The sequence below is a fragment of the Dermacentor silvarum genome, chromosome 7 (genome assembly GCF_013339745.2).
Source record: "Dermacentor silvarum isolate Dsil-2018 chromosome 7, BIME_Dsil_1.4, whole genome shotgun sequence".
Classification (NCBI taxonomy): domain Eukaryota; kingdom Metazoa; phylum Arthropoda; class Arachnida; order Ixodida; family Ixodidae; genus Dermacentor; species Dermacentor silvarum.
This window is the reverse complement of record NC_051160.1, coordinates 24,399,134-24,411,359: the sequence shown is the minus strand read 5'-3', so window position 1 is coordinate 24,411,359 and position 12,226 is coordinate 24,399,134. Positions and strand designations below refer to the sequence as shown.

The window sequence follows — 12,226 nt, the reverse complement described above, 5'->3', positions numbered from 1 at the left end:
TGGGGTTTTACATGCCAAAACCAGTTCTGATTATGAGGAACGCCGTAGTGGAGGGCTCCGGATTAATTTTGACCACCTGGGGTTCTTTTACGTGCACTATAACGCAAGCACACGGGCGTTTTTGCATTTCGCCGCCATCGACATGCGGCCGCGGCGGCCGGGATTCGAGCCCGCGACCTCGTGCTCAGCAGCGCAATGCCTTAGCCACTGAGCCACCGCGGTGGGTGCATATCCTAAGCGACGCATATAAAGTAGTGAAGAAAAAGATATTATATTTTGCATTTTGGGAAATGTTTCACATTGTTCAGATTATTGGTGCTGCGTTATGCCTGACCGCTAGTATAGGGCAATAGTATCATCAGCACGCACTGCAGCTGTACTTTATTCACCGCGCATAAGCTCACCTACCGTGTATTTAATTTATGTATTGAAAGAATGTTTCACGAGAAAACCAGCAGTGAAAATACAAGCGTCCTTCTGAGAGAAATTTCATTGATCGGTGAGGAGATTAACCGAACAACATGTCTGGCATGCTACTACAGGTTTAGTATTTAAGAAGAGGTCAAAGCACGAGAGAACGCATTAAAAAAAAAGAGAGAAAGGAATGATCACGCGCATGCACTCGCACAAGGCGACACGCAGCACCGCGACATGAACGGAGTGGGAAAGGGAGCTTTATGACACCGTCAATAATCAATACTTTATTCATTGCTGTAGTGCAGTGAAAAAGACAGAGGTCACATCAATCTTCTGAACCCACCTTGGTAGCTTAGCGGCTATGACGTTGCTCGAGGTCGCGCGTTCGTTGCCGACCACGGCGGCCTCATTACGACGGGGGCGAAATTAAAAAAAAAACGCTCCTGTACTACGATTTACGAGCACGTTAAAGAACCCCAGGTGGTCAAAATTAATCCTGAGTACCCCACTATTGCGTGCCTCATTGTCAGATTGTGGTTTGGTCACGTAAAGACACATAAGTGAGTTTTAAAAATTCCGAGTACACCTTAGCACTTTTACGAGTTGTGAATGCGACAGCATTAACGTCCAATGGAACGGCGCTGAGCGGTCCTTGAAGTTTTGCGGTGCGAGTAACGTACCGTATCCGCACATACTGCCCGAGCCAGCAAGCAGCAGCCTGCGCTGCCAACGTCCCATGCCTCCGACGCGGTGATGCCCATTGGGCGATGCGTGGCGGTGATGCCCTTTCCCCTCACGCAACACCTGGCGCGCTATTGCGTCAGCAGGTGTTCCCTTTCCACCGTTCAGCTCCGTCTAGGCGTGGCTTCTGACGTGGCGTCGCAGCCAATGGGAACTCCGCCCAGGCGCGCACGTGACGTGGCATCGCAGCCAATGGCAATGCGAGTTTAGGTGCCGTTTCGTTGCTAGAGACGACAGGCGCCGGCCTTTACGCTCAGTGAGCCATTTGAAGTTTTCACAGTAAAAAATAACACTTCTGCCACGATGCTGATGCGCCGAACTAGGCATTCCAGTGCTAACGTTCTCGCAGGCTATGCACAATGGCGTACACCAACGCCTCAAGCACACACGTGTCTGTGTATGTTATGCGTAATACGTAGACAAATACAAGTGGTGCACGCGAGGTGAGTTCACCATCAACGCACCACGCTCGTATTGCACTAAACGCTGAAGAACTTAAACGTTCGCCGTTGACATCACCGCCGATCATCGTCAATCAATGCAAGCAGCACAGGAAGCTTCGCTGACATCGATACCTACAGTGTGCATTATACGCATGCTTTCTTTGTGTCACCCTCCCCTTCCCTAAGGTGCAGAACCGTCCCCCCCAAAGTGCTGCAGGAAATGGCGCCTTTCTCTCTCCACAGTCACCCTCACTTTCTGTATAGCTACAGCGATAACTGCGCTGATAACGCTGCGCGATAACTGCGCTGTACGCCAAGTAGACTACAACGAATACGCCAAGTAGAATCATTGAGACTATAACAGTGTTGGACCAGCACTTATAGAATCCGGTGACCTGCGAGCGTACGCTGAATCGTTGTCTACGCCAGCCGTTCGCTCCCCTTCGCACTCTGAGGCAATTAGTATCGCTCGAATGCCTTGCCAAATACTCTTTTCACTAAGCTTAGCGCGAAGAAACACAGAACGCACTGTATCTTAGATAGGCACCTTAATCAAGCACATCTATTGAGCCTATAACTCATCGAAACCTAAGCTAACCTAACCCCAGAAAGTGTAACAGAACAGGCGTCGATAGCTAACGTACAGCACTCATGAAGGCAATATAGATGGAAAGAATAAAAATAATCAACACCTTTCCCAATCACAATTACATAGCAATTGTCTTTTTTTAGCTACAATTGTGGGATAGCGGGCTCAGCATTTGCCATAGTTCCAATACTGTCACGATTATTAAACAACAACAAGAGCAGTGCTCGCCGCGTGTTGCTTTGTGTGTGTGGTCAGTTGGTTCGCTTTAAACATACTGCAAAATACATGCAGTCACTAGACTCATAAAGTTATCTCTGAATGCTGTTTCCCACCTCTCTTACCCAGAACACTCTTCTTCGTCTTACCTTTCCCGCCGTTCCCTACATGCGGCTGACTGCGCTCTCTTTTTCTTTTTTTCACAATCATGTGACCACGTGTGACTGTTTCAAACACCGCGGTTCTTATTATATCTGATTCGCGGCCAATAAAAATCTAGGATATTGGAATCTTTGATTGGAGCCTTTTTTTTGTGAAATCTAATCTCGGCGTGACAAAAATCTCTCACTAGCTCTAGTCTGTACGTGTTTTGGTCAATTTTAGTCGACTCTCTGCGAATCAATAAATACTAAGAAAACTGCTAGTTGAAAAACGCTTCAAATATTTTCTGAAGATTCACGTAAGAAGTTTAAGGCGATTTTAATTTGTCAATATCCTTCTTCATATCGCCGTTCGCAAATTTCGTCCTTTCTGTGCTAGAAATTCCTCGAAGCAGTACAACTATCACAGTGTGGTTGGTTCGGTTCGGTCGAACCAACAGTTTAGGAAGTACGCCGCTATCCACTCCGAAGTTCTGTTCAGGAAATATACCAAAGCATAAACTATAAGATTTACCTGTCGAGCTTTTCTCGCTTTGACTCGCCTGTTATGTTGCATCTAAGGACGGATAACACATCAAAAATAGTATGGCAAACGCAGCAAATAGTGTACACTGTTCGTGCAGGGCAGTTAAGCATCTTTGTATCTTTATGATTTGGTACGAAGTTCTTAGCCAATCCATGCTCCCATCACTAAAGCCCTTAAAAATGACCCTGACTGAATGGTGAAGACACCTTTGAAGACAAACCTCGAGCTTTTCCAACCTCGTCCATATTCCTTCTCCAGAACTTGTGTATCAACTGCCGTGTGCACGCAGCCTTTGTGTATTACGCTAGTATTCGTGCTTAAGTAGGTAATGCACTAATACTCACCACCCTCTTCACCGCCACCTTCATCTCCACCCCCCGCTCCACCCGCATCCCCAGCAGCACCACCTAAAGAAAGGCCGTGGTTACAAAACTTTGTGTTACAAGTACACATGTGTATACAAACATCGCGAATTTCGCTTACCGAGGCTGCTGAACACTAGCGTAAATGGACTGAAAGTTGGCCTTCTGCACATTTCACGGCCACCTCAGAAATTATGGGGACAGGCTAGAGGGCAATGGTTCACCAAAAACATTTCCTAGCACGAGCTCAGCATGACGGATCGAAACATAGCAGCACAAGCTGGCGAAGTATAACCATTAATTTTTCTCTGTACGTAAATTAGGCGCATTTTGATTTATGCTGCATGGAAACAGCCACCAAGTTCAACGCACTCTTTCTGTCCAGTCTGGAACACTGTCCACCAAACAATATTTTGTCGAGGGTCGCTTTCGTTGCGCTATATTGTCTTTCGCAAGTTACCCAGCCATTTTCAGAGTGGTCGTTATTTTACCTGCATCTCTGAAACAAATATTCTCACGCGACCCTCAAATTCAGACAAGCGTAGCCAGGGAGCACGAACAAAGCTTAGCCGCACTCTAAACCTGGCAACATAACAACGCTCCAATTTTAAATGTAATATTTTTCGGTGATATATTAAAGGTATGTAGGCATATGTAGGCGCCTCTTGAATTCGATGCTGCTCTTTAACCATAGCGGAGTGAAAGAAAAATCAATTGAAGAACAATTTGTCAATAATAAGACCAGACCGGCACGCACGAATTACTGGAGAAAGAGTTTACGATATTAATTCATAAATGTTCGTAAACATTCAGCAAATCCGCTTTGACATAGTTTTTGCAGTAGAAAAAAAGTTCCAGCAGTGATGTAAAAAAAAACAGCATCGGCTTGATAAGCAGTAAAGGTTATTACGTATCCTAATTGTATAAACTCGCACAACCTAAACAAACCTTGCAGCGACGGGATTTGTCTAGTATTTAGATGCAAACATAAATGCACACCACTGGCTAAATCTTCCGTAGTCCGCCAAAATGTTGATTTAAAAATATATTTATTATCCGTGATTACGATATTGCATGAGTGTGCAGTCTACATTTCGGACGTTCCTAATCACCATTCAATCAAGGGTTTCGGCAACAAAAGCAGCTTCCTTTCCAGAATCTGCGGCAGTTTTTAATTCTTTTGGTGGATTTGGATATTACTTGTTAGAGTGTAAGCAAATGTGTTCGGTGGTTTCATCGTATGTCTTACCGGAGTAAATAGGGCCTGTATCTCTGCCAATTCTCTTTGCGAAGCACTTTAAATCAGTACAATGTCATCAAATATGCATGGCAGCTCCTATACCGCAGCTGGCCTTCATGGGTGCACTGTCAATTCACTTGGGATTTGTTATAAATGGGGCGTGTTGAACACAATTCGAATCATCACTGCTTTCCAGTTCGGGAGCCCGTTTTGTTTACAAAGGAGTGCGCGTCACTTCTCGACAAATAGAGCTGCAAAGTGTCACTATTTTTCTGAGCAGCACGCCCACCAATGCATAAGTAGTACACCATCTCCTGAAATTTGACAATCTGCTGGGATCCAATGTCGCTCAGCGTCATGATACTGTTCTTCGACTATGCTGCAAGACTCTTCATAACTTGTACACCATAGTATTATTAGCTGAGCCAAAAATAATTTTTTAAGAAAAGTAGCAGTCCCCAAGAACAACTGATTTCTTCCTAAACACGAGCAGAGTAAATGGCGTGAAATTGTGAAGTTGATGATGTCCTTAGCAGTGTGACAAAATTTTGGTTATATATTCTTTGTACTCGAAACAAAGAGATGAAAAATACTGCCTCATCCATCTCTGTTCACTTGTATAAACAGTTGGAAGGCAATGCAAAGGTGCGATAATAATTAATAATTTGCTTCCGTAATTGCACTCCTGGACTTTCAAGTAATTCCCGGCACATAAGTGAACACATATCGGAAGAAGCTATGGAGCATGCGAGACACCTTGTAGTCCATACTCTTGCATTTGGAGTTGGTTACTGTATTACATTATCACATCCGCACCATCACCCCTGCTCCGCAGTTAACCTAACCTCCCTGTCGTTCCGTCTATTCCTCCTTCATTCCTCTTTACAAAGAAATGGCTGGTGTGTTCATGGGTTAAATCGAAAACAGTAAGGCCACGTAACAATGTCATATGGCCCGGAAATAGAGCTGGGCAGCCTCCTCAATTAGCTAGGAGCTGGGCGTTAGACTTAGAAATGCCAAAACGCATTCGGAGGCTTCTAGCTAATAGTAGAATCCGCGTCCTTTTTCTTCAGGATTTTTGGTAGCTGTGCGATTACTAGCATGCAATGCTTCGCCTGATTAGCGGCTATTGCACATTATATAAATATCATATTGCACTTCCCCATTTAATTCCAGAAAACCTCGGAGGCTGTTAAGGAAAGTCTGGAGTTGCGCATGGAGTGCTTTAATATGCGTAGCCGACAGAATCTGCATGTCATGAACGACCCCGGTAATTAGTGTTCGAAAGCATCAAACGTTTCGAATTCCCAAAGTGGGTATATTTGAAAGTATATTTCAGTTCTGCGATGTACACCAGTTCTCTCTCGTGACAGCACCACAGTTGTCATTTCTTTCTGACTTAAGGCAACAAAAAAATGTGTAAAGCTCACGCAAAACCATATTTACCGTTGTTTACCTCCAAACCTGCTGCGCCTTATGGTGTAACGGTGTCATTTCGCCTTTCTGTTGTCACGCATTCGCGGTAAAGTGAGACAAAAATTAGCAGTGGCAAATGAGGAAACTAAACACACTACCCCTCTAAAAAACATTTTAAACATGAACTCACTGAATTTATCACGCTCACCAATCGCGCGTTCGCGATCTCTGAGCGTGATGTTCGGCGTTTTCATCTAAAATTACCCCAGCTGAAAAACACGTCACCATAAGATATTACAGGATATACTTCCTCGTAAAAAAAGAGCTGCAGGCGTACTCACCCCCATCGTCCAATCCAGTAGCTGCCTTCGTAATGTTGACCACCGTGCCACCGACTATATAAAAACATGTAAATTGGAAAGGATGCTTATATTTTGTTTACCTAACATGTTAGTTTAAATGCATCTTGAGCTCGGCACTTCACAAAAAACTAATCAAATAGCCAGTAAAAGTATGCAGTTCCGGCTGATGTGCTTATGCTAGATCGGGCAATTATGAGCAGTTATGGCTGTCTCACTTTTAAGGTCGTATTGATGAGAACTAGTGTCGCGGCACTTAGGGTTGTCCCATGACGGTGCGATAAGTTCTGCGCCGTTTGTAAAACACTTATAGCCCTCCGGAGTTCTTGCCTACGCAATACATTAGCCGCACAGCTTGAATTTTGCCGGCGCGTCTGTATGCCTGCCCCCTTGTTTGTTTGTTTTGTTTTGTTTTTCCCCGAGGAATATAAACCGAGTGCCTACTTTCTCTTTGCCACCGAGCGCATCAAAAAATACCTTTACGAACTTGTTTAACGTATAACGTGGAGAAAATTATGACTGCGAAATTATTTTCAAACCCTTAATTATGCTAGAAATGCTAACCTTCCGCCAACTACCAGGATCTAACATGTCTCTAATTCTCACCTATATGTAAGCTCGGTGGTATGTTCAGTTCACTCGGGCATATCTAACCTGAAAACATTTAACTTTGCATGCACGTTGGCCCCAACAATACTCCTCATTTTCGACAAATTTGACCTTGCTGGCAGTTATAGTTCTTCCAGAATAGCGGGCTGAACTCTACCCACTTCGTAAACACATTAACACATTTCTGACACTCAGGAAAGCTTATATACGTAATTTAGTGCGAAGACACTAATAAACCGTAGCAAGGTAGACATTTCGCCCAGTTGGTAAGGTTTGGTTGGGTTAGGTTAGGTCAGATTAGGTAAAATTATTTTAGGAATTCTGGCTTCTGTAAGTATTGATTTTTTTCCAAGATCAATTAGAACAAGTTACGGGCAGATTTGGTTTGCCGGAAGTCTGCTAAATTGTTTTATGATGCTTCGTGCCCCCCCCCCCCCTTGCAGTATACCACTAGTGGCGCTTCGGCAATTTATGTCACCTGTTTATAGAGAGACGAATTGTGATGCCAGGAGTACGCACAGAGAGGTACGAGGCATATCTAGTAATGTGGGGGGGATATGGTATCTCTTGTGTCACCGTAGCCCGTCTCCACTCTGGAGGATCGGCCGAGAGTGGTCACACACCCAGTCGCAGATACCGAATGGCTAAATCACAGAAAATTAGGTAAATCTAAGAGCATCTTCAATATAATGCGCTATTCTACTAAGAAACTGGTGTGTGCTCTTGAGCTACTTCTGAGGCGGCACTGAGCAATCAGGCTTTACGCATAAATGTATTTTTCATTATGCGGAACAAATGTGCGCTTACTGGCACTACTTTGGTGGTCACCATGCAGGGGCATACATAAGCCAGTTTCATTGTACTCGCATTTGGCGCGCACGAAACCTGCCTATATGAGTGTACAAACATATCCAATCAGATACCGACAGACCCAGCAGCAGACAGCAGCAGCAGCAGCAGCAGCCACACGAAAGCCGGGAGCAAGGACAGCTTTGTTTTAAAAAAGTTACAAGCGAAGGCCAGCTGGTGCGCACAGCAGAAATGCAAGCAGCCGTTGTAAGCGGGTACACACTGATCTAAGTAAGGCGCGACATTTTGCAGTAAAAAGTATGGCTCAAAACTAAAGCGCAGAGATATCAGAAGCCCCCGCCCGGTAAAAGCGCTTCATTGTTAAGTCTTGATCAGAGCTATTGGGTATCACGCAAGGATTTGGTTTCGTGAGTGTTTCACTTACCCGTATTTGCCAACTGGCCCACCATCATTGTACCCATCATACCTGAAAATATGGACAAAACAGATCTCTAGAACATATAGTGGGCATTCAAACCTCACTGAAATAGCAAAAGAAGGGCACTTGTGAGAAACAATCATCCAATATTCCTGAAGCTCTTCGCTTCTACGCTGAATTATATTTGGTCAAGCGCGCTCCTACATGTGAGGTACTGAACCGACCTATCTTTTATACGGAGGTCTCGAATACTGTATTTTTAAATATAATTGAATAATGAATCATGTATGCAGATAAGACGAAAATAAAGAAGGTTTTGACGGATTCATACGTGTTTCAGGCGCCTTAAGACGACAAAAACGGCTCACTGCTTCATCAATTAAAGCAGCCTGTTTTTATAATACGTGTCCTCCCATCTCGTTTTTGGTGGATCGCGGCATTTCCGATTATTATAGAGACGCTGACTCTTGATATCATATCTAATACCAAATATTTTACATATATAAAGAAATAACAAGAATGACTTTATGAATAACATGAATAACTTTATGAAAGAAAGTGAGACGAACTAAGGAATTAAAAACATAAACAGATGTAATACATATGCCAGGCAGGTTAAGGCAGAAATATTGCTAATAAAGTTTATTGCACGCTATCATGCAAGCATGTACTAATTCATGCGTTAAATTGTAAGCTAGCGCCTCTGGGAACTAACAATACCACCTGAAGCACAGTTCTCTGGAGCGGTGGGCTCTAGAAAGGCTAAATATTTGCAATTCAGATGCATTTACAATGGACATATCCGGCGGCATTTCGAAGTTCTGCATCCACGTATGCTGTCTTAACCATTTCTGCCACATACATTCTGCCAGAAAGAAAGTTATTCATATTCTCTGATAGTAATCCTCAAATTGAACAAGAACTGAATAATGTAGACTGCCCGATTCATATTTGAAATATCTAATATTATCATGCCTTGCATTTATGTCTATTAGGGATGGTACGTATCACTTCTCCGAGCGATTTTACGCTGTTGCTCCGTTTTCGAGATCAACATTCTTTAGTGAAGGACTTTGATGTTGCCATCTGATGCATTCTTTTTGGCACAGACTGCCTCTGCTGAAAGATCAGCGAATTCCTAGGAAATACTACAAAGAACAAAAAGCACACTTAATGAAGATAGGTGCAGATAAGCATGTACACTAAAAGTACGATGTATCAACTTGCCAGGAAGTAGAAAGTGAGAAAGCAGACACAACGACACCGAGTAAGTGAGGAAGCGCACAGCTACTGAGGAAATTAAGCTTATCGGTAATAGCGTGATACTTATCCTGTGAGCAGTCATACTGAAGTCATCTCGTATCAGCCTGATGATACATTTTAAACCACTTAACACAAGTTACCACTGGTATAAAGCTTTGTACTTGTTCTTCGTCGCTGTGGTAACCATTGTCATACTCTGCGGTCTCGTCACACAACATCATTTGTCAATACATTTCATTAAAACTGGTGGCCCTTGAAGAAAGTAATTACTGTTATTCAAAAGAGTTGAAGAAATTCGGAATGGCGTACAAACTGGGCGAAGCTATTAACACGAGAGAATGGTGTTGCCGACAGAGAGCGTATTTCTTTTCTTAAGCGAATACTTTGTACAGTGGTCATTGTTATTCGATTTTCGCACTTAAGGAGAGACTGAAAAAGTGTTTACGTTTGTCTGAAGTGATCTCAACGCAACTCGTGTATCGCTAATGAAAGCATGTAATTTTGCAGTTTCTTCCGCAGTGTGCAAGGCAGTCTCACACTTTGGGGAGCAGGAACCAACTTGAAGCACACCTTGCGACACCATTGATCCCGAAATCTGATCTATCGACTGGTGCGCTTGAACAACTCTATTATGTTTTGATCGGCATAAAAGCAACCAATCGCATATATATACCGACGGTTCCGTTACTTCGACCAGCTCAGCTAGCCAGCCATCTGGTTTTTCGTGAAAATAATTCACTGTTCGGCAGTAAAAATTTTACATGTTCTAATGTCGGCAAGTGCTGAATTTGCTGCCCGGCGTGAAACTCGACAAGCTATGAAGTGAGGATCTCCGAAGCAATGGACAATATTTTAATACTTAGCACCAGCATTGCTTTGCCTACACTCAGTTCTGTGCTACTGAACATAATAAAATTAATTGTTTTGCAGCTAAATGACCTCCATGTTGTGCTGTCAGGACCCTAATTATAACAGTCGATCTCATTGTGAATATTACGCTTTGCCATGTAACAATGAAGACAGACCCGCTAGCGCTAACTTCAGCTTCTTGGACTTTACATATACAAAGTATATCTAACCAGGCAGAAACAACAATGCTCGCTGATTGTAATCAAGTGGTTTTATAATGAAATGACAAGCGCCAAAAGCTAAACGCTGGCAATCCCTTGCTACGCAACGCCTCCAACCGTTTTACAGTCTGCTTAGTATATAGCTGAGTGAAAGGGCTGTCACTTATTCCCACTTCAGGTAAGTACATTGAAAACTTCATGAAATTGTATATCAGGTACATTGCGTTAAGTAATTAGTTTTCTGCAGTTGTCCAAAAAGAATGTATACTGGGTTCTAACGCTGCTAATTACACGCGCTTCTTCCTTTCGCGTTCCTTGCTTTGTCACTGTCTGCTCGCGCTGAACGTACTTGCTATGCGTAAATTAACATAAATTTATGATTTGTCGCGCCAACTAACCTCACGCTAACCTAACGAATTGAAATTAACTAAAGTATGTCCCGTTTATAAAGCTTCTTGTTATGGAAACGAAAAGTAAAATTAACGACCTATTTCCGGGCTAGGAGTTTTGTCTAAAGTGTTTGAAGAAGGCAACAATGACGGCTTGAAATCTTTTTCCTTAAACACAACCTCATATCACCTTCATATTTCGGCTTTCCCAGGAACAAATCTGCAGAGCAAGTGCTCCTTCACATTAGAATAAAATTTGTGAAAATATCGAACAGAAACAACAAACCATTGGCTTATTAGATTTTCTTGTGGCATTCGACCATGTGAAGCATGACATTTTTTTTTTTGACGCAAGGTAAATTACTGCACGTTCATGTAGTATTAACATCTGTATACGACTAAGCAATGGTTCGTCTCTCATATTGCCTATCCCTTCTGGGGTTCCGGAGGAATCAATATTAGGACCGATATTATTTTATTTCTACAAGAATTGCATTGCTAATCATGCAACCAGGTTCTCAGGAGATGATTATGTACGCTGACGTTACGAACATATTTTTTTCTAGAAAGATAACAACTCGAAGCAGAGGCTATGGTGAATAAGTGCGTAAATAATCTGCAATCCCTGGCAAAAATGAACACGTACGTGCATGCATAAATCGCTGTGAGAATTAATGGGGTAGGGACAAATAAATAGAGAAAAAAAACAGGTTTAACAGTTCTACATTGTACATATCCTTTACGTGGTCTTTAACCTTATTCGAGTTTCTCAGTGGGCTTCTGAGCACATTTGGTACAAAAAGCGCTTTGTTCGTTTTATGCTTATCCGTCGGGAAATATGCAATAAATATAAAAAGGTCAGACAAACGCTTCTTGCCGTTTGATGCCCGATGCTTGACCAGTTTCTTGTGTAATAGTGTGCATTTCCTTGTTGTTGTTTTTCTCCTTCGATGTGACTGCGGGTTACTGCTCTTCAGAAGCTTGTTACTTTTCCAACCCGACGTTTCCTCAAAAATTTCTCAGCATGTAAGACCAATTGCTATGATTATCATTACGGAAACGCAATAGACCCTGCAGTCGAATAGCAACTAGAAAGTTTCTAGCATGAACAATTAAAGCACATGCAGAGTTACAGACTGAATAGCGTCACCGTATGACACTATAAGCTAAAATGTAAGCTACCCGACATCGTTCAAT

The 12,226-nt window shown here is 42.9% G+C and overlaps 1 protein-coding gene across 1 annotated transcript in view; it reads right to left on the bottom strand.

The window, feature by feature from the left end:
• The window catches only part of LOC119457751 (keratin, type II cytoskeletal I-like), a 34,746-nt gene that overhangs the window by 2,366 nt on the left and 20,154 nt on the right, over positions 1 to 12,226 (bottom strand). Inside the window, exons 10-12 of the mRNA XM_037719405.2 lie at positions 8,314 to 8,355; positions 6,453 to 6,506; positions 3,438 to 3,500 (exon numbers count right to left, since the gene is read on the bottom strand). Coding sequence (XP_037575333.1) covers positions 3,438 to 3,500; positions 6,453 to 6,506; positions 8,314 to 8,355 — 159 coding nt within the window. The remainder of the gene's footprint in view (positions 1 to 3,437; positions 3,501 to 6,452; positions 6,507 to 8,313; positions 8,356 to 12,226) is intronic.